The sequence below is a fragment of the Astyanax mexicanus genome, chromosome 21 (assembly GCF_023375975.1).
Source record: "Astyanax mexicanus isolate ESR-SI-001 chromosome 21, AstMex3_surface, whole genome shotgun sequence".
NCBI classification, from domain to species: Eukaryota; Metazoa; Chordata; class Actinopteri; order Characiformes; family Acestrorhamphidae; genus Astyanax; species Astyanax mexicanus.
Window position 1 is genome coordinate 4323867 of NC_064428.1, and position 22743 is coordinate 4346609.

General features: G+C 38.5%; 1 protein-coding gene across 2 annotated transcripts in view; it reads left to right on the forward strand.

Moving 5' to 3' along the window:
* mad1l1 (mitotic arrest deficient 1 like 1) overlaps positions 1 to 20217 on the forward strand; it is a 120089-nt gene extending 99872 nt beyond the window's left edge. For both annotated transcript variants that reach the window (XM_022668627.2, XM_049469786.1), the window contains 2 exons: positions 1233 to 1423; positions 19464 to 20217. In XM_022668627.2, coding sequence (XP_022524348.2) covers positions 1233 to 1423; positions 19464 to 19625 — 353 coding nt within the window. In that variant the 3' untranslated portion in view covers positions 19626 to 20217. The remainder of the gene's footprint in view (positions 1 to 1232; positions 1424 to 19463) is intronic.
* The last annotated feature ends 2526 nt before the right edge of the window (positions 20218 to 22743 follow it).

A 22743-nucleotide genomic window follows, 5' to 3' on the forward strand; every position in this document is an offset into this window, starting at 1 on the left:
TCTATGTATTATTCAGTCCATATATGGGTATATAGTCATTCACACATTAACACACACCAGGGCAATTTAAAGTATTGGATTTGACCTGATCTTCCCTGGAGGAAACTCTAACCCTAAACCCAGCGCTGGGAGATGAACCACTAATCCACTGTGCCGCCCAATTGCTGTTCTTCTCAGGCATGTTCCAAATAAAGAAAAGACTCTCAGAAATCACCACAGCTTCACATCATCTTACATTCTACTTTCAGGTTTTCTTTTCCATATTGTTGCACTGGGATTACTGTGTGTCTCTGTTTCTGCAGTTTCAGGGCTTTAATGCCTATTCAATGTGGCATCTATTTACAGTAGCTCTGTATATATGGATGTGTAGCTTTGAAGTGAATGGATTGGAGCGTCTGATCAATTCCATAACATTTATTAATCGTGTTTTAGTGGTCTGAAAGGAGGTGGGAGCTGACTACACATGTATGGGTGTGTGTTGTCCACAGACTCCCACTGTTGGGGGCGTTTACGGGTCTTTTGAAGAAGTCCTAGTGAATCATGTCGTGTAAATTTCCTATGGAACAAAAGAGCTTTATTATATTTAAAAGTAAAGTGAAAGCATAAAGTTCCGATGAGCTCTGCTTCATTGGTTAAATCACATTTTTACCCCCTTGAACTGATCACATTACCTTTTAGGTTAATATGCGTACACACAAGAAAAACAAAAAGGAGAAGTTGCCGAACTTCTCTTTAACTTTAACGCCACTCAATGACAGGAAACAGTCCGTCGGCCAGACTTCCTGTGGCTAAAACAAGTTTTACAGAAGCACTTATTATATTATTGCATTTACAGAAACACAGAATTATTAAAGGATAAATATATAATAGAATATAATAATATGATATGAATAACATAATAATATGCTTTTCTCAATAACCAGGGCCGGCAATTTAAAATTCGTCACCACAATCAGAAGTGTTGAGTTCATTGGTAAAAAAAAAAATTGGAGAATATTGGAAAAACAAAAGAAGAAGAATGGTCTTCCCATCGTTTGGTTCGGTTTAATCGTTCGGATTGCCCCCAGGTGAATTCAGCCAGATGCTTGATTTCTTTCTTCATTTTGTTAGTGTTGTTCTAGGAAGAGTGGATTTATAGTCTGCAGAAGGTTTCTTATGAGACCCCCATTGATTTATTTTCTGTTTAAAGTGTCCATTTAAAGTCCTGTTCTTCTTTACCGTCTTCTTGGCAGACCTGCGTAAGCAGATGGAGAGTGCCGAGCTAAAGAACCAACGCTTAAAGGAGGTTTTCCAGAAGAAGATCCAGGAGTTCCGCACAGTCTGCTATGTTCTAACTGGGTACCAGATCGACATTACGGTGGAGAACCAGTACCGCCTCACTTCTGTCTATGCTGAACGCATGGAGGATTCACTGCTTTTCAAGGTAAGAAAAATGTTTCCTTAATGAATTGAAGCTGTCACTCTTGATTACATTAATCTACCTGATTAAGGAAGTAATCAGTCTAGAAAAAATCATCCTAATTAAGCAGCGACTTTTAAATATATCCTGAAAAAGATACTATTAATGCAGTACTTGTATTTAATAGCAGTATGTTATAGTAGGAACCTTCATTCTATAATAAATAGTTGTTTTTTTTAATTAATTTTATCGGGTGCATTAGCATTAGCAGCTCACCTCAAGCACTAGCTGTGGTTAGGCTAATGCCACCTGACAGCGCTACACTGAGGAACCCTGAGTGGTTCAGTAATCCAGGGCATCGTTAGCTAGCGGTTTGTCCCAACGTGCAGACTACAGTCTGATATACTTCCCTCTGAACGGCAAAAAAGTTGCCAATTTGCGCAGCTTGCGGCTAATGCTCATTCTGCTTCAGCAGTGCTAGCCAGGGTTAGCAGCAGGCTACAGGCCAATAATATTCATCTCTAAGTGGCAAAAGAGCTAGCATTGTTAGTGGCTAATGCTGCTTCAACAGTGCTAGCGAAGTTAGCAACAGGCTACAAGCCTATTATACTCACCTCTTAATGGCTTAAGAGCTAGCGCTTAATGCTGGAGAACTGAACTGAACCTCCTGTATAACTCTGTACCTTAGTTCAGAGTTGCTTTACTCCTCCTTAATACCTGACTGGTAGAATTCATACATAAGGAGCACCGGATTTTAAGACGCTCTGACGATTTTTGGGAAAATTATAGGATTTTATAGTTCCAAAAACACGGTACCTTTAAAAATACAAGAAATCCAAAAGTAAAGTGAGCAGATATGTTACATAATAAAGTAATCCACTGGATTATGTTACAGGTATGTTTTTAATCAGGTAATCAATAATCTGTAATGGAATACATTTTAAAGTAACCCTCAAAACCCTGACTTTGAACACGGGGCTGGATGTTCCTGTGTTTGGAGTGACAGCTCCAGGGGCACTTTGAACTTATTTACACGTTTTAAAAGCTGTTCCCAAGCTGATAATTGGGAGATCTCAGCAGGCCTGGCACAGGTACAGTATTCCCTACTGACTGTGATCCTAATCTTTGTTGTATTTATGTAAATGAGGCAAATATACAGTCTCGTTTTAATTAGGTTCATGCATGTGAATGCAGAGTGTGGGGTTTGTGTGCACCTTTGTTGTTATGCTGCTTCAGCTAACGAACAGGCCAGCGATATTCTTCATAATTAATGATTTTCTTTCGATGTTCGTAACCGTTGGGAATATAGTCCACTACATAATGCTGTAGGTGCAAACATGTGCACAGGCTGCACTGAGTGTAATACACATTGCCCCTGATTCTGTGCTGATTCTTTAGTGTGTAACAGTGCTTTATATAGACTGTTAGAGTTTAGACCCAGCCTCGAGCACAGCGGGCTGCTGTCTCATGTTCGGATGTGTTTTTAGTGTTTTTTTAGTGGTCTGCTGAACACATGACTGTTGATGACAGTTTTAAAGGTTAATCGAGGCACATTCATATTGCATATTCAATACCAAAGTGCTGGTGGATCTATCACCCTGGAGAATACATATGGCTTTAGTACTTTGCTGCTCCTGAAGCTCTTTTATTACCTGGATCAGCTGCTTCTGGATTGTAATTGAGTTAAAGGCCTCCTGAGTAGAGAGAGTGTTCACACCCCGACTCTGTGTGTGTTCTTTATTACTATTAGTCCTTCCCCCAAACCAGCCCAGAATCAGTTCTAAAAACAAGATGGATTTCACATCATACTTACGCTCCCAACATGTTTTAAGTTTAAGTTTCTTCTCCACTATATTATAAGAAGTCTGTCGTTCCTCTTGACTTGTGATTGTTGGAGGTCTGACCAGGGGCATGATTACAGCAAGTTGTCCAGGCCCTGAAGCAGTAAAGCAGCTCCAGACCGTCACACTACCTCCACCATGTTTTACATTCATATATGATGTATATGATGTTCTTTTTCTGAAAGGATGTATTAGTTTTATACCAGATGAAACGGGACACACACCTTCCAAACAGTTACACTTTTGTCACGTCAGTCCAAAGAATATTTACCCCAAAGTCCTGGAGATCATCAGGATGTTTCTTGTTTTTTTGCCTCATTAACACTGATCTCTGATTCAAGTGATAGCTGCAGTTCTTTAAATTATGTTCTGTGTTCTTTTGTGACCTCCTGGATGAGTTCTCCATGCCCTTTTGGAGTAATTTCAATTAGTCGGTCACTCCTGGGAAGGTTCACCAGTGTTCCATGTTTTTTTTCCCATTATTGAATAATAGTGAATCACTGCGGTTCTCTGGAGTCCTAAAGATTTAGAAATGATTTTGTAACCTTTTCCAGACTGATAGATGATCAATGACATTTTTATTTCTTCATAATGTGGTGCTTTTTGAGATCTTTTATCTGCTTCATGTTGTCAGACAGGTTTTATTTGAGTAATTCTGTGATTCTACAGGTCTGGCAGTAATCAGGCCTGGTTGTGGTTAGCAGTGAAATTGAACTCATCTTTCCAAAAAGTGTTTTTTTTCCTTAATAAAAAGAAATGATCATTTAAAAAGTGTTTTATATTTACTCAGGTTAAATATGTCTGATATTAAAGTTTGTTTGATAATCTAAAAAATGTAAGTATGAGAAATATGCAAAAACAAAAGAAATCTATTTAAGCAATAGAACACGAGAGGGAGTGTGTTATCACGGAAATCATCACAGCTGTGGTGTTATTCATGATAACACACAACCTCGAGTGTTCTATTGCTTTTATACAACAGATTATTTTTACAAAATGAATAAAGAAAATAAATCAAAGAACTTTAAGAAATTCAGTTTGAATATGCTTTAATATGGACTGTGCCTTCCGCCAAAAAGTAGTTCCACCACAACTGTTACAGAACTGAAACTTAACTACAAAACGGTGTATGGTTTATACAGACCAACACCACGAAAGTTAGCCTAAAATCAGAATTGTGAATAAGTGAAGATGGTAACGTTAGGAGGGTGAAATAACGCTATTACTCTCCTCTCCTGCTCCGTGGAGTCGTCTTCAGGTGAACGCTGCACATTTTTTGAGAATTTTTGCCTGTTTTGCTGGGTGGTGTTGGTTTTAGCTAGCCGGCTGGACTGTGTTTAGGTTAGCGTAGCTTGCTTCAGCTCAGCATTAGCGTAGCTTAGCCTAGCCTGGCTGGTTAGCGTTCTGGCTGTCAGACGGCATTAACCGAGCGATTTTCTTTCCCTTTTTTCCACAAAAGACGAGTCAGCGCTGTGGGCCAGCGTGCCGCGGCTGGGTGCTAGCCTGTGCTAAGCTAACACTGCCGCTGATGCCGTTGATGATTCAAAGCTGTCCTGTATATATATGCGGTTACTCGGCAACACGTCGGCGGAGTGATACAAGTTTAGTGTGAGAAGGCCGTGATGTTATCACAAATATAATCACGGCTAGAACACTTCTCAACCAATCAGATTGTGAGGTCGGAACTAACTGTTGTATAAAAGGAGGTGATCCACACAGCAGCGCTGCTGAGGTAAATGTTGCTCCTATATCAAACTGACCAAAGTAAAGAAATATCAGCTGATCACGTATTTTGGCTAAAACTGCTTACCATCTCTAATTGCATCCTCTGGTGCTTAAACAATACAACTGCATGAATAAATCTGTACTGAAGGCTTATTAAAGTGATCTGTGGATTCCTGACTTAAATGATCTGCTGCTAATGTCCTGCTGCCAAACACTAAAAGACTCCAGTAGTCTTGTGGAGTCCTGCTCTTGTCAGTTCAGAGCTGTTGTGGCAGAAGAAGGGAGATTGACATTGCACTACACAGACCAGTTCAATCTACTTCATCCCCATTGCTCCAGTGGAAAGCTAATGAAGCAGACTGCAGACCGCAGACACGTCGCCTGCATTTCCACTTTAATCTCTTCTTTCATTCTCTCAGATAAGAGCTTATAGCATGCCCATGTGACCTTCACTCACTTTGACTTTAATTTACAGAAATTGTACTCGTATTTCTTTTTCTTCTTGGTGTTAAAAGTCTACAGTACTCTTTTCACAGAGAGTGAAGGAGTCGGGCGTGCTGCTCGGCGCTGACGCTGTTTGTGTGTGTTTTTGATGTGTGAGTGTGTCAAATCAGGCCCGTTGGGACCACCTGCGACCCCGCTGCTAAAGATAATTTACTGTCAATATTTATTAACCTTGAGTTTTGCACACACCCCAACACATACAAACACAGCATTCATTCAGCATCCACCTTTTCACACATTTTACACTAAAGAGCTAACACTGGCTATTCCCCAACCGGCTAACAGAATGCAGTTTTCATTTTCTTTATATATGTTTTAAATGCTTCTAAAATATATGAATAAAAAGATCCCAATTTGGGTCACAAACCTATATAGCAGAACACCTGATAGTAACCTGACCCAGCATCACTAGTTTATAAGAAAGAAACACAGTACATATTTGCATTGATCCAGTATGAGTTTTTCTTTCTTTCTTTCTTTCTTTTTTTATTATATACACTGCCTGGCCAAAAAACAGGTTAGTTGCAGTTGGTCTGCGGGTTTAGGTTCAGCAACAGTATGTGCTGAAAGAATGAGGTCAGCTGACTACCTGAAAATACTGAATATAGACCAGATTATTCCATCAATGGATTTTTTCTCACACATGGATTGAGAGAGAGTTCACCACAGAGTCCAGATCTTAACCTCATTGAGAATCTTTGGGATGTGCTGGATGGAGAAGAGCTGCTTTGTGCAGCGGTCAGACTCTACCATCATCAATGCTGCTGCAAGATCTAAAACCTATATAAGATCTAGACCATTCTCAGATCTATGACCTAAGGATCATATGAGCTTCTTTGAACCTCACTTTTTTGGGGGTTATGGCTGTACATAAATCAAGTAGCCACTCCCATGTTTATTATTTATGCTAGATTTTCTACTCCTGTTTGGATCGGTCATAAATTTTAGCTGTACTGTAGTAAAATAACATTACTCTACCTCCTCAGGTAAATGAATTCTGTCTAAAATCAGTCTTAATCAGACAAGCACATGACATATAGTTGTTGGAGATATCAGCCTTGATCTTCTCTTTTGTAAATATTAAGAAAATACGCAAACGCTGCTCATCTATCGATCGCCCCCCCACCTTAAAAATTGATATTTTTTACACCTCCTCTTTTTTTCCAGTGCTCATTGGTAGTCTACATGGTGCCTTGACTCTGTGAGTGCTGCCTTTGACTGTTTTCTATTTTACTTGCAATCAACAGAAGCTTCTGGAATGCAATCAAACCCCTGCCCCTGCTGAGCTTATCCCTATAGGGTGCAAGGTAATCAATAGTCACAATTAAACAGAGTAATAATTAAACAGGGTGGTGGTTTCTTCTGTCTGCTCCACTGCATCTTTCCACTCTGACTTTCTTCTGCTGTTCTTCTTCTTTACTCTCTAGCTTAGTGTCTTTTTCATACGTTTGGATGTCATTTCCATCATCCTCAACGTTTTTTTGGCAAAGCGTAGAATAAACTCGAGCTAAATAGGACTTTATACACCGCGAGATATTACATGTGATCATTATATCTTGTTTGGTCTCCTTCTATTAATTTGGTAATATTCCTCTATTTTCATTTTGAACTGTTACAAAGTGGACGTGTGTATTGTGATCAGTTATAAGAATTGGAAGCTGTATGCTCTGAACCAAAGATGAAAAGGATCAGTCAGACTGTTCATAGCAACAAGTCCAAAAGCTGGGGTCTGTTAGAGTAGGGGGGGGGGGGGGGTGTCAGTACACATCTGTGATAAAACTTTAGTGCAGAAATGTACTTTTAGATCTTGAGATCTTACAGCAACATATGCTACCTTCACATTTACATGCTACATCTTTTCCTGGGACATCCATGTATTTTTTTAAAAGACAATGCAAAATCACAAGCTGCACACACACAACACACATTGCTGAACTGATCAAGCCCTACTAAACAATGCATGGAGAATTTCAACACAAACAAATGACCCACATTTTTGAGCACAGTATGAGTTGTTTGCAAAAAAAATGGAACTACATAACATCATGTGCTAAATGTCTTGAAATGTGATAAAGAAGGAATAGTCACCTTTTAAATTGGTACATTCTTTACCGTCTCAACTTTTATTGGCATGTGTTGCAGGGCTGAAATGAATGAATTGATGTTTATTAACAAATGAAGTGAGATTAAGCAGACAAACAGAAAATTGTTGGTTCATATGGTTTTCAATCAAAGGAAATGTTAGAAGCAGTACCATTTTACTGCTTTAAAGAAGACTTTGATTTTTAAATTTGAATCAGTAGTATTCCTATGTTGTGAGGAGAAAAAGTAATGCTTTCAGTGTCTTGCTCTACCATCTCTACAATGTATTATATATTCATTCTAAAATTGGAGTGTTTTTTTTTTTATTTTTTACATTTGGTTAGAATTTCATATGTAAATGAAGAAAACAGTATAATCAGAAACACAAATCTATTTACCTGGATTAAGAGTACCATATTTTTTGCACTATAAGGCGCATTATGCGACACTAGTAAGGAACAGGGATGTCGGCATATTTTCTTTCTGAAACTTAATTTATATTTCTGTGTCGAACCTATGCTGCAACCTGTGCGTATCCAGCAGGGCCTGGCGGACCAATCGCAGCTGCAACTGTCTGCGTTGCGTAGTTACATTCCCAGAGAAGTGCACGTCAAGCTACGGAGTAGGGAAAATGAAGTGTAATAGGATGGAGTGCTACAGATTAGTAATAAACCCCCCCCCCCCCTCACGCAGGATTGAACCCGTGTTGTCAGAGTCGTGGCCCAATATAGTATTGCTGCCCCGCCTGGTGAATTGGGACGAGAACATGTTCGGATGTTTGAAACGAGAACAGGCAGAAACTAAAGTCCCGCCGAGCGCGACAGACAGGGGAGAAGTGTAAACAAAAGCTCGCCAGAGAAGCATTTTATTAAATTTTTTTTATCATCATTTATTATAGTTTAAACAACCTCACAGGCCAAATGCTTCATGCCTTGGCTACGGCTTAGGTTCAAAACAGAAGTATAAATTTGGCTTAGTTTAGTAGATCTCGTTTGACGTTTAACATGGTAAACGTGCAGGCTACAGGCCGATAATCACCTCTGAACGGACGCAGAGCTAGCGCTTAGTACGGTTAGCAAAAAAGAGCTAGCACTTAGTACGGTTAGCAGCTAATGTTTATACTACTTTAGCAGTGCTAGCCGGGGTTAGAAGCAGGCTACAGTCCGATAATACTCATCTCTAAATGGTGAAAGAACTAGTGCTTAGCTTGATTAGCAGCTAATGCTAATGCTGCTCCAGCAGTGCTAGTCAGTGTTAGCAGCAGGCTACAAGCTAATAATACTCACCTTTAAATGCCAAAAGAGCTAGCGATTTGCAAGTTTAGAGAGTTATATTGTTCCTTAACTGAAACTCTTGTATAACTCTGACTGATAAAATTAATACATAAGGAGCACCGGATTATTAGCTGCGTCTTATGGTGCAAAAAATACAGTACTCTTACACCTGCTCTGTGCAATTCCACATTCTCACCAGTAGAGTTCTCTAAATCCTCAGTCTACGGAGTGCTGCTTTAATTTACTTTCCACTAATATCTTCACTCCACCACCTGTCCCTGCTTTCAGTCGATCTCATGCAGTGCCTCCGAATGGACTCCTTGAGCAGCTCTTTGCTCTGTGTCTCTTATTGAGCTCTGCAGGGTTTAGAACAGGTTTTCTATACAGAAAAAAAGCTCTTTGTTACCTGCATGATTTAGCAGAAGATTACTGGAACAGCTCTGTACTATTCATGACGATGTATGCATGGGTGGGATCTCATGCAGATAGGCTAGATTGCTACATAATGGATGGAAATGAAGAATGGCGTGGGGGAAAATAGAATAAATGAAGGCTAAAATGGACCTAAAAGCCGACCCTAATCAAACATACCTGGTCCTAGTAATGGAGGCGTTAAGTGGGTTTCAGTTTCATGCAGTAGCACCTGCTGACTGAGTAAAATCAGAGGACAGTGGATTTCTTTTCTTGAGTTTTAAAAACATTTATTTAAAGTAGGCTCTGTTTCGCTAGAACAGATCAATGTAACCCGGGAGTTTTGTTTATACATGTTCATTCTGAATAATAAAGCTGATGGCTGTTGAATTTACTATTAAAATGCCCTAAATTCTATGATTTTTTTTACTTTCAATAACACACAAAAATCAACAATAAATGAAAGAATTTGTTCAAATTGTAAAAACAATTTAAAAATATCTTTTAATAAACACTTCATGGATACCATATATTTTCAAGTAAGATAAAATAAGCCTTTATTAATACCACTTAGCCACACAGCGGGGAAATTTGCAATACTCCAGCAGCGCCTGACAATGAAAGCGCTCCTGTCTCTCCCAATCTCCAGAGATCTCCAATCTCTGGACTACGATACCCAGTATGCATCACACACTGACTCTCACGATCACATGATACTGCACACAGCACCTCTGGGAATCAAATCATCTGAATTCTATCTGCTCTCTGGTCTAACCCCTCACTCCTCTTCACCAGTTGCTAACTATTGTCGGTTTATACCGTATTTTTCGGACTATAAGGCGCACCGCATTATAAGACGCACTATCAAAGAACGCCTATTTTCTGCTATTTTTCCATACATAGGGCGCATCGCATTATAAGGCGCATTAAGTGACACTAGAAAGGGTGCCTATATCAAAGTGAACAGGGGTGGCGCCATGTTTCCCTTCCCCCACCGGGGGTGGTCGCTTGCCGGTGGAGCGTCTCAGTATACAAAATGTAGCTCTTTCAAAGTCAAACGAGTGCTGGATATTAATCTACACAGATTCCTCTCCTGAAAACTGTTTATTTGGGTGAGTAACGTGCTTCAGTTTATTTACAGTAAGCTTAGATTTCCAGATGTCCACTAAGGCTTGCTGCACCAGCGTTAGCATAGCTATCCGCTAGCAAGCTAGCTAGTCACCTAAACTAGTAAAGTTAACCCAAACTTAAACGACAGCGTTACACTGAGTAATCCTGCGTGTTCTGGTAAGACAGTGAGATATTAGCTAGCGATTCGTCCCCCGTAGCTTGTTTTAACACGGTAAACAAGCAGATTACAGGCTGATAAAACTCACCTCTGAGAGAGTTAGCGCTTAGCATCTAGCTAATGCTAGCCAGGCAAAGCAGCACAGACTTACAGGCCGATAACTCACCTCTGAACGGTGAACGCTTAGCGATTAGCATCTAACTCTAATAATACTGCTCCAGCAGTATTAAAAGTGCTAAATTTAGAAAATACTGATCTCTGAACAGTGAAAAAGCTAGCTAGCTAAGCGGTTAGCATCTAGCTAATGCTATTGCTGCTCTGCACGGAGTGTGTGTTTACTGCTCCTTACACCTGACGGGTAAAATTTAGATAATACTGATCTCTGAACAGTGAATAAGCTAGCTAATGCTATTTGCTGCTCCAGCCTCGGAGCTGCACGGCTCTGGACTCTGTATAGCACTGAAACTCTGTATAACGCTGCACGGAGTGTGTGTTTACTGCTCCTTACAACCTGACGAGTAAAATTTAGATAATACTGATCTCAGTGAATAAGCTAGCTAGCTTAGCGGTTAGCATCTAGCTAATGCTATTGCTGCTCAGCCTCGGAGCTGCACGGCTCTGGACTCTGTATAGCACTGAAACTCTCTATAACGCTGCACGGAGTGTGTGTTTACTGCTCCTTACAACCTGACGAGTAAAATCCATACAAAAGGCGCACCGTATTATAAGACGCACTGTCAATTTTTGTGAAAATTAAAAGTTTTTAAGTGCGCCTTATAGTCCGAAAAATACGGTACACATTACAACACATTTATTTATTTTATTATCTGTTATTTTCACTTGGTGTGTTTTGATTTTGGTCCTGATTTTTTGCCTGCTGTCTGATGCCTCCTTGCCTGTATATGACCCTCAAACTGTCATTAGTTAATGGTTCTCTGTCTTGCTGCTGTTCTCTGGTTTTGACCCTGCTTGTTTTGACTACTCCTTCTACTGCCCGTTTTGTCAATAAACGTGTTTTATTGTATGTGCACGTGTCTGAAACCTGCCTCAGTGTGTGGTGCATTCTGGGTATCGTAGTCTGAAGACTGGAGATCGCAGGTAGAGCTGCGTATGGGAGAGACGGGAGCACTTTTAGCACCAGATGTGTAAGCAGGACAAAACAGAAGTGTCAGCAATAAAAGATTTCAATCTATATGTACCATAGGATTAAGAGAACGTTATAATTAAAATATCGATCTAGAAAAACTAAGATAAGGTATTTTCCCCCCAGTGTGAATATCTTACTGTAAGCAGTGACCAGTGTTACTGCACATTAATAATTGTTATTGCTAGCAGTAACCAGTAGAAAATAAATAGTAAAGAAGTGGTGATAATACACACATTGTGTTACTCAGTCTGACAGGGCCAGGAAGGAAAGACTGTTTAAACCAGAGACTGTAAAAAAAGATGGACGCCGTGTCGCCGTTCCCATTCATTCAGTGAAAATGAAGCCAAAATCTTCCTCCATGTTGGCGATCCTGATACCCGAGTCTGTAGAGCGCGGTAGAGACCAGAGGAGGGAGAAAGACTGGAGAGACAGCCTACTCATTTAAATAACCCCGCCCCTGAGGGCTGCCTCCACAGAGCTATACACAGTCTATGGTCCGGCCATACAGCAGCCGAGGAGAGTGTTTGTACCTGTGGGAGTCCACCACCAGCTCTGTTCATTTCTGGGTTGATCTGCCTACAGTTCTTAAGTCAGTTTTCTGTACTTCTGGTCATCTCCCTACAGCAGAGAAGGAAAAAAAATCCAAACAAATCAAATGTGTATTGTAGGGGTGTCACAATTTCGATATTTTATTGAAATCGATTGAAATTATGTCATGGTCTCGAGCCTCGAAGACAAAAAGAGGATCGCCGATCCCTCCCTCTAAGCTACGCAAATGGTGCAGCACACTGTAGCTCAAAGAGCCGCCCTTTCTCCAGAGAATGTGCACATTCTCATCTTCTTAAAGAAAAACTTCAAAATATAAAAATAACAGTTGCTTAGTCTAGCCTCAAATATGTTAATAGTTTTGGTACCTTAAGGAGCATCTTTCTCTCAGATAAAGTTAATAATATATCTTTATTAAAGAAAAAAACTTCTCATTCTCAGGGACCGAGTCTTATTTTTTCATGTTTAACTGTTATAGTAGGATAGAGTTCAGTTTGTTAAGGCTCTAATTGTTCTATTATTTTGTACATGACTGTTCCTGTATTTATTTATTATTTATTTTGTTATGTTGCACATTGCTGTTTTAATAGTGCACACTGCTGCTACCGAAAAAAGCCACTAGATTGCATTACATATATATGTTAATTAAATTATTTAAATTGGACCATTAGTGCCTAATGTGGTGTATTACAGATCACTTGTATCACTTTGCATCACTTATATCAAGCCCACCTTTTGAAATAAGATATTGTAAATTTTGATGAATCAAACCAATGACTGACCATAGACTAATCTAAAACTGGCATAGCCCTCTCTGCTGTAAAGAAAAAAGAAAATCGAGAATCGAATCGAATCTTGACCCTAAAATCGGAAATAAAATAAAATCGAGGATTTAGAGAATCGTGACACCCCTAGTGAATATAGACCAGGTTATTCCATCAATCATCAATGCTCATAGATGATAAAACCTGCTCAGTTGTCTGTGAGCAGAATGTGTTGGTTGTTGATTCTGCTGCACACAAGGTGATTGAGTATTCTGAGCTTTGGCTTTTTCCGCCGCCCAATCAGCAAATGATTACTACATCTAATGGAGCTGCTGATTACACCCTGAAAGTAACCGGGGATCATGCAGAGAGAAAAAGAGCAAATGATCTAATTACTACTAATGCAGTCTATCATATTTCTGCAAGGTTCCCAAGCTAACAAAATGTGAGAGAATTGAGGGGGTTTTTAGCCGGTTATTTAAAAACACAGTTTTACTGAAGTATAAAGGAGTTAAGTCTGCTCAGAGGGGAACCCTCAAAGCCTTCTGAGCCCTCAGGGGAAGCCTGATGATGTCTGTAATTTCAGTTCATTTGCATTAAATAGAATCAAGCTTGCATTTAAACTTGAGTCATATTGTAGTACTAATCTTATCTTACTTAATTTTTTATTGCAAACTTTTTTGTTTAAATGTTGTTTGTTTAGATAGAGCCAGTTTACCTTAATGCAGTTTGCATCTTAAAATATTTAGCATATAAAAAACAGTTTGCTTTAAAAACTGAGCCAATCAAAACTAAGATACCATCACCAAGACAGTAGAAGAAACCCTGTTTTGTGAGCTCTGTTTCATTCATATTTTATTGAAGTTTGATTAGATTTTTTTAAAAACTAACATATTTTATCAGAGAAAATAAAGGTTAAATTATTTTTAAATAATAATTGCAAACAAGGTAAACAGCTAATATAAACTTCAACAGGACATCCCTAATCACGTTCTTCAGATTTCTTTTAAAGTAATGGTTAATTTGAAATGTCCCATCATCCCTGTGTTTAGATACGTGTGTTATGTGTTTCAGTTGATATTCTTAAAACTGATAGATCTTTGATGTAATCTCTAGAGACTACTGCCAAAGCAGTCTGCAGCACGAGTCCACTGAAAACAAAATGCCTCGATGAGAAATGAGAAGACATCGTCTGTCTGGCACATCAGCCGTATTAGAGAGAGAGAGAGAGAGAGAGGCTTCCTTCACAAAGTTTGAGTGTTATAGTCGATGACATTTCTGTCCTTTGCTTCTTGTATTCCCTCTCGCACGCTCTCCATTCAGCTAAGCATATGTCAGCCGTCATATCGAAGTAAGAAGTGTGTGTGTGTGAGAGAGAGTTAACTTGTAAGGACAGAAGGCCTTTTTGTATTGATAAATATTAATTTTGAAGAATATCACTGGCACAATAATATTGTTTGTCACAATTATTTCTTGGACAATATCTTGTTCAAAACTTTGAGTGTGAGCCTTTTGCTGCTACTGAAAAAAAATACTAATGTTGGAGGAAACACTGTGATATTAATTAAAATAAATGACTTTTCGGTTTAAATGTTTTTTACGTAATTGGTCAAACACCAAAAGGGCTATCCAGCTTTGGATACAGCCGTGACCTCTTGAGGCATAGACCTGAATGTCATTTGAGCATGCTCATTGTGACGTCCACGTGCACAGTGCGTGCGTTCATTGCAAGACGTGCAGTTTCACTTAAGGCAAATTGACCACTTTACTTAACGCTACAACTCTTTATTTTAACTGCTGGACACAAAAGGTAAATGAACTCTGTTCTATGTAATATTTGTCTGCTTTTTCTGATCACAGTTGATATAAGTTGTCTAATTGCATGGGAGTCTCTTGCTATTTGATGTGACATGCAGTTTCTGGCAGGGTGTGCCACGTTAAAGGGTGGATCAGTCGAACGCCTTCTCTAGGTCCAGAAATGCCGTATCGATGGGCTTGTTGTTCTTTTCCCAGTACTATTCCATAAGTAGTCTGGCAGCATGGAAAGGCGTTGGTGGTGCGTCATCCTTTCACAAATCCGCACTAAGCAGGATGATCTGGTGTTGCTTGTGCTTGACTTGGCTGATGTTCAGTGTAGCCTGGTGGCGAGTGTTGGTCAGTCAGTAGATCTTATTTGTTCTATTGTGTTCAGCTCATCGTAGAGGTGTTGGTAGTGAGTGGCTTTGGCCTCCGCAACTGCTCAGTTCACCACCAATTTAAGGACCCTATACTGCTGAAAGTAGGCATCGTTTCAGGAGGCCCTTCTGGCTTTCAGGGCATTGCAGATATATGGTCTTATTTTGGCCGCAAACAGGAGGGTATTGCCCAACTTAGTGGTTATACACATTCACCTCCCAGCACTGGGGTCTTGGGCTCAAGTCCCTATCTGGGTGGAGTTTCTATTTTCTCCTTGTGTACTTGCACAGTTTTCCTCCGGGGAACTTCTGGTGAAATCTAGTGAACACTCCTGCATTTTAAATGTTTAAATATACATCACAGATAACAAAACAGTTGCAATTTAATTTATTTTCAATATCATGTGGAATCTGGCACAGAGATATTAGCAGCAGAAACGTTCAGCTGATTATGAGGCGGGGCCTCTATGGATATAATCTGGTTCTCTAAAGCCCATAAGGGCTCTGTTGCTGTTTCACTGGTTGTCCCCTCTGGTTTTGTTCACTGTAAAATAGGAACACCCCACAGCCCTGCCTGATGTTCTGGAGACGTTCTGACTCTCACAGTTGGACTCGTTTCTAATACTGAACGGAATGTGTTTCTTCACTTTCTTTATAACTGTTTTAATCTCATTGGTAATTGTTGTATGTGTTAATGTTTTCTCTTCTCTGTAAAAGATGCAGATTTCCTCGTTTTTTAAAACAATATTTATGCACTCACTATTACACCCTCCTCCCCTCCCACCCGAAGACAAAATGTCAAAATCTGCATTTAAATGGTAGCCTTCTTGTTTTGCATTTCCATATTTCTGATTATTTAATTATACTCTTATTTTGTCCAGTAAAGTGATCTATATATAGTTTTTTGCAGTTGTTATTTTGGATGTATTGTAGCTGGAGTTGAATATGGAAAATGTTATGAGAGCATTCTCTTCACACAGCATGCGTTCTGTAACGAGACAGGAAAGCACAAGCTGTTTATGTTGTGTTTATTGAAATGGAACAGAAGTTTAGTTTAGATTGGTTTCAGGCACACTGTTTACAGGATTATTGCCCTTTTTTATTTCCTGCATAACAACATAAAAAGGCTATTTAAGAGCAGTTTTGGTGCATATTGGAAAAGTTCCAAGTTTGAGGATTAGAGGGCTGAGGGTGTAAATCAGTGTTTCTCAACCAGGGTGCCGCGGCACCCTGGGGTGCCGTCTGGCTTCATCGGGGGTGCCGTCAAAATATTGCGCCTCACGTGTATATTTCCTTTCCAGAGTCAGCTCGTCTCGGGGTGTGTCCCAATTCACAGGCAGCATACTCTGAAGGATGCGACCCACAGAGGCGGTGTATTACTGCGCAGCTGTGACGCAATCTGTCTTCTAATACAGCCTCTGAAGGATGCAGCCCCTAAATTGGGACACACTGTAAAGTTTTTGTCCCCCCACGCGATGCACGCGCTATTTTATTTCATATTCCGCCAGCAACACCCCTCGTTCTCACCTGAAGTCCTGCGCCAGCACCCCCCCCCCCCCCCCCCCCCCCCGTCCGTAAACTGGGGTGCCTTGACATCTCGCATATATTTAAAGGGTGCCGTGATAGAAAAAAGGTTGAGAAACGCTGGTGTAAATGATATGGGGATTAGATTTATCTGTTTTACAGTTACCTTGGATTTTTCTGGTAATGTCAAAAATAATGAGGAATAATGGGTTTGAAGTCATACCCATGTACACAAGAAAACCCACCTTCACACACACACACACACACACACACACACACACACACACACACACACACAGGTTTAACCCACTGAGATAATAAAAACAATGTTTACCAGTGTCAGGCCTGGTAATGATTATATTGATTGATTGTGATTTGTGAGGTTTTGAGAGTTTACCATTGAGAGTCAGACGTAACACATCTGGAAGCATTATAGCCTTCTGTGGTACAAGCAGTTAACCCATCTAAAGAGCTGAAATAACAGTGAATTACAGCACATTTAAACTGAATTACCTGCGTGGAGCAACAGAGGGAGCTCTTCATGCTGGAGGTAGAGTGAGGTAGAGGTCCACTGTGTACCACACACCAACTACTTCAATTTAACAATTAATTGATCATTTTTCACATCAATATCAGGATATCCCACAGCATTATCACACATCAACCAGATAGCAGAGAGCACAAACAGCATCTATTCTACTGTAGTCTGACTGGCTTTATTTGCTGAAGAGTTGAATTCATTGCTTGGCAGATTAATCCTACTTAATCTTTCTATCTCTCTTTCTCTCTTTCTTTCTCTTTTGGCTCAACCTTGGACATGACTAGGAATGAGGAATGGTACAGAATGCTATTAAAACATACTAAGCCTCTACTGGAGTTCAGTGTATTAAAAACTCAAACAGTACAGTTGTACATGCCACAGATATTCCAATAAACTGATACCTAGATACGTTAGTCATGAAGACAGCTTGAGCTTTTTTTTATAACCTAAAAGAAAATCCTTTAGCTTATTCCTTTTGAGTATAGGCCTTTCACAATGTCATTCTCTGTTGATCAGCTTTGCTTTTTTATGACTGATATATGATATTTTATATTCCAGTTCTAATAATTTTTTTAATTGTCATTAAATTAGTGGCAGAAATGACAATATTGTTTATGTAATTTTTTTCTGGGACAGTATATTGCCTGACAGGCCTTCTGCTCTTTTATATTTTGCACTGATGCTTTAACCACCACAGCACAGAGTAAATAAGCAGAAGGGATATGTGATCTGTGATCTGTGCTGTGTGCGCTAGCGGTCATTAAATATCTCATTCATGGAACAAGAGGAACACTGGTATTAAATTATTCTAAAGGTAATAAATATTTAAAACACTTGTTCCAGCATCTGTTAAGTGAACTGAGCGGAATCTTGTATTTGCTTTGTTATTAATTATCTGTTTAGTTACGTTTATTTTTGTGAAGATATGTACGGGTGCTTTGTTAAACATTTTTAAACAGGCTCATTTTAGCTGCACATATTACTAATTAGCTACTTAACAGAGCGTGCAAACCCAGGACTCTGAGAAGAACCTGGATTAAACGTCTGATTTGACGGCTGTAGGGCTGCAGTTCACCGTTAAACTTAACCGTATTCCATTAATCTGGCTATAGGGGAGTTTAATATAGCGGTGTTAAATTCATGGAAACTTCTTGTAGTCTGATTGATGTTTTCCACAGGATTTTACATCCTGGACTGATGTGAAAATCACATTCAGTTCAGGACTTTTTTTTTTAACTGAATCTCATTGATTATCAGATTTATTTGATTTTATTTCATTACTGCGTATAAAAGTGGCCAAATTCAGAGGTGAAAACTTCTGATTCTGAGTGTTTGAGTTGCTGTTCACACTCCCACAGATAACACATCACATCACCTGTGATGAAGATATCTGAAGGTTTGAAATCTGAATATCTGAAAGTTTGTTTTTTGTTCAGGCTACACAGATCTCACTCCTGTTCTTTAATTAGTCTGTTCTCACTCGTTTCACACGTCCAGCTCAAGACCCTCGGGCTCCTTGTCACTTCTGTCCTCTTGTGTTGACTGGAGGAAGATTTCATTGTCAACAAAAACCTGGTGTTAACCAAAAGGTCAAATACTGTTCATAACCTGTTCTGAAGTGGTGAATATGCAAACAAACACTGATAAGGTCACAATTTGAATAAGTCGCTCTCTAATGAGCAGAAAAAACACTCGTTTGACCTTTCTTTGAATGTAATTTACGGGAGAAAAAACAGAGAAAAACAAACCCACTCGTCCTCTAACAGAGTGGCAGGAATTACAGTCTTTTATACAAAGGACACAAGACTTTCATCAATATTGACTCGGTATTAAAGAGCTAGGAGCTAGAGTTTAAACCTTTTTCAGTGCTGAATTTGTAATCTCCATTTGGTAATTTATTATTTTTTTTTTTTACAGAAAATCCATATAGTGATGATAACAGTATTCTGTATTGAAGGCAGTCTGATTGTCTGTTTTGTTTTTGATTTGCTATTTAAATTCAAGCTTTAAAGGTATTTTGGATAATTGCTTATATTTGCTTTTTATATGCAAGCACTAAATAATATTCTGCATTTTAATTCTATGCTAATTTTTTTGGTATATGACATTATTTATTTTACATTATTGATTTAGTAACATTATTATTTAATACAAAATTCATGGCTCCTGTTATATATATTTATATTTGTATAAAAACATCATAAGGAAGATATAAAATGTGAGGTTGGTGTTTCTCTCTGCAGGCCAGTGGTGCGGTGGGCAGTGGAAGTATGCAGCTGCTGGAGACGGATTTCTCCCGCACGCTCTCAGAGCTGGTGGATCTGCACCTCTTCCATCAGAAGAGCATCCCGGTCTTCCTCAGCGCCGTCACGCTCGACCTGTTCAGCCGGCAAACTGTTGTCTGACCTTCTCCTGACCCTGAGATCTCCACCGAGACCGACATGCGCTCGTACATCACCACATCAAAAAACACCACGTGCACTGTCCATGCCTGTACATGTTCAGTGAGTGAAAACACACACGTACTGAATACTAAACCTGCAGCATCACAAAACATCTGCATATCTTCTGTACACAGACACGCACAGAAAATATCCTTTTCTCCAGTGTTACTCAGTGTATCTGTCTTTCATCAGATATAACTGGATGGTTTGGTATTAATAAAAGGATGAGTAATATTGCATAAATATGCTGATGTCCATTTCCATTTTTAATGTTATTTGCCTAATAGGATATATTTCCTTATTTTTTCTTCTTTATTTTTTCTCTTAAATAAAATGGCATGAGATCATTTTAAAGTGATGCTCAAACACATTTTAAGCTCTTAGGTTAAATCGGCTCCAGCATACTTTTTATGTTTTCATGGTTTTTTACATGATTTTGTTTGTTTTTGTTCTCTTGTATCATTAAATTGAGTGACTTAATAAATAAAGTGAATTCTGAAATTGACATTGATGAATAAAAGATTGTAATAAAAATAATCTTTGTGTTGTATAATGGTGTGTCTGTTATTCTGTCTAGGTAAAGTTTTGATACAGATAAGTATTTTATTTTATATATTTTGCATCTAATTGGTCAAAGATTAATTGATTTGGGTAATTCCATGATTTGGGATTTAGCTCTAGGAAAAAAAAATAAAACTTAATTTTTTTACATTTTTCCCAGGCAGTGGCTGAACAGTAGCTCAGGTAAGATACCTTAGTATTATCACAGTATTACTGAAGTAACAAAATTAAAATTACGCAAAAGAAAAATATTTGTTTTTGCATTAATTTAATACACTCATTATCAAATAAATAGTTGCACCCAGAGGTTCTGAGATGAGGCCAACACTGAGCAGCTTACCAGTGTTCAACTTTAATTATTTGTATGTTTTATAACTTCAAATTTACCAACCAGGCTTCATTCCTGTACATGTGTTTTGGTGCAGGCTGAACTAAAACTGTGAAAAAGACAAAACGTCATATTTTTCATTACCTGCAGTGCCCGACTCAGAAAACTGTTTCAAGCTGGAGATGTTTGGCTCCAAAAATGATGTGGACTGAGACACAAAACATTTCCTTAGTACTGTAGATGTCTAAATAAGTCAAAAGTTTGGACACTTTCTCATTTAATTTTTTATTTTTTTTGATATTTTGTAAATGAACATGACTATATGACTATAAAGGAACACATAGTGAATCATGTAGTCACTTAAAAACAGTGTTAAACAAACCAAACCATACTCTGTAAAACATTTAAATGCTCTTATCTTGTGGTATCTGAATCTGATGAACTAATATTTGCCTTTCCTGGGGCGGTCCTGATGAGAGACAGTTTTATCACACCAATTTTGATGGTCTTTGCAACTGAACTTGGGGATACTTTTAAAATTCTTACATTTTATTTTATTTTTTCTAATTTAGTCGAGTAGTTCTTGCTCCTCATAACCTGGATTAGAACATTACTCAAATATTCACTATTCACTGTATACCTGTAACTCTACCTCTTCTCTACTTTACTTTAACTGATGCTCTCAAACACTTTATTAAGAGACAAGAAATTCAAGTAATTAACTCTTGATGAGTTCAGCACAGCTGTTAACTGAAAGCCATTTCAGGTAAGTCTATCTCACAAAATGTGTAAAACTTTCATCTCAGCAGGAGGTGCTATTTTGATTAATCTAAAATATAAAACATCCTGATTTGTATAATTATTTTGTATTTACTAAATGTTCTTATTCATAGTTTAGATTGGTTTAATATTAATCTACAATGGAGAAATAAAAAAATGAACATTTGACTGGTACTATATATATAAAAGAACACTGATTGATTTTTTTAATGCATACTTACAAATGTTTGATTTAATCATGTCACTGTAATAAGTGCAGATATTACAGTCAGGGTTAGTTAAAAATGCAAGGTTGCTCTTAATTATAGACTAGAGTTCTATTAAACTCAGAGACTGTAAATAAAGATGGACGCCGTGTCCCCGTTTCCATTCATTTAATGAAAAAGAAACCAAAATCTTGCTGATACCTGAGTCTGCGCAGTAGAGACTCATTTAAATAACCCCGCCCTGAGGGCTGCCTCCACAGAGCTCACTCAATCTATGGCTCCGCTCATACAGTCATTGATCCCACCCCGGCTATAGGTGTAACCCCGCCCTTTTACAATAACCACACCTTTTTTAATGTAGAGCTGAATAACGTTTTAAAAATGAATTCTGTGGGGATATAAAAATGTAACAATATAAGCAGAGGTTACACTAGCTGCTGCATTTAAATAATGGAGGTAGAATTACAGTATATTATGCCAGTATGTTTTGCCATTGAAACCTATGGGGATGGGTGGAGTTACACAGCTTTCTGCAACCGAACAGCAGGGGGCGCCCGACCTGTGGTGGCTTCACTTTTGAGAGACGATGCTCTGTCCAGCTATATACAGTCTATAATTAAACTAGTTCAACTAATAAATTCACACACTCATACTCTGAACTCTAAAGCTCGGTTCAAGTAAGGTCAGAATTTAGATTTTTGATGAACTGTTTGTAGAGATCTCCTGAAATACACAATGTGCCCCACCGGACAGAGCTGCCAGCTTTTAAAACTTCCACATCAAACCTGAGAAAGCATGTGGTGGTAAATATTTTTATCATTAAACATTAATCTGATTAAATGTAAAAAAAAAACAAAAACATTTAAATAGCAGTTAAAGCACAGCTATTGAGAAATAAAAAACATTACAATGAACTGTAAAACTATAAAATTACAGTTTATAGTTGCCAATATGACCATAACTTTTTAACAGTAAAGAAAAAAAATGGATGATAGAAACCTATACTACTGGTTCTTGAAAATGTTTTATGGGGGGGTCTGAACAAAAACTGCCTTAAAGATCCAAATTATTATGTGGAATAAATAGTTAATTAAAAACAATTTGATTTATGATTTGTTTTTATTTTTTAATTTAAAAAAAAATAAAAGTAACTATGTAACTTTTACTCAAAGTACATTTTAAATTGAGTACTTTTTTACTTTTA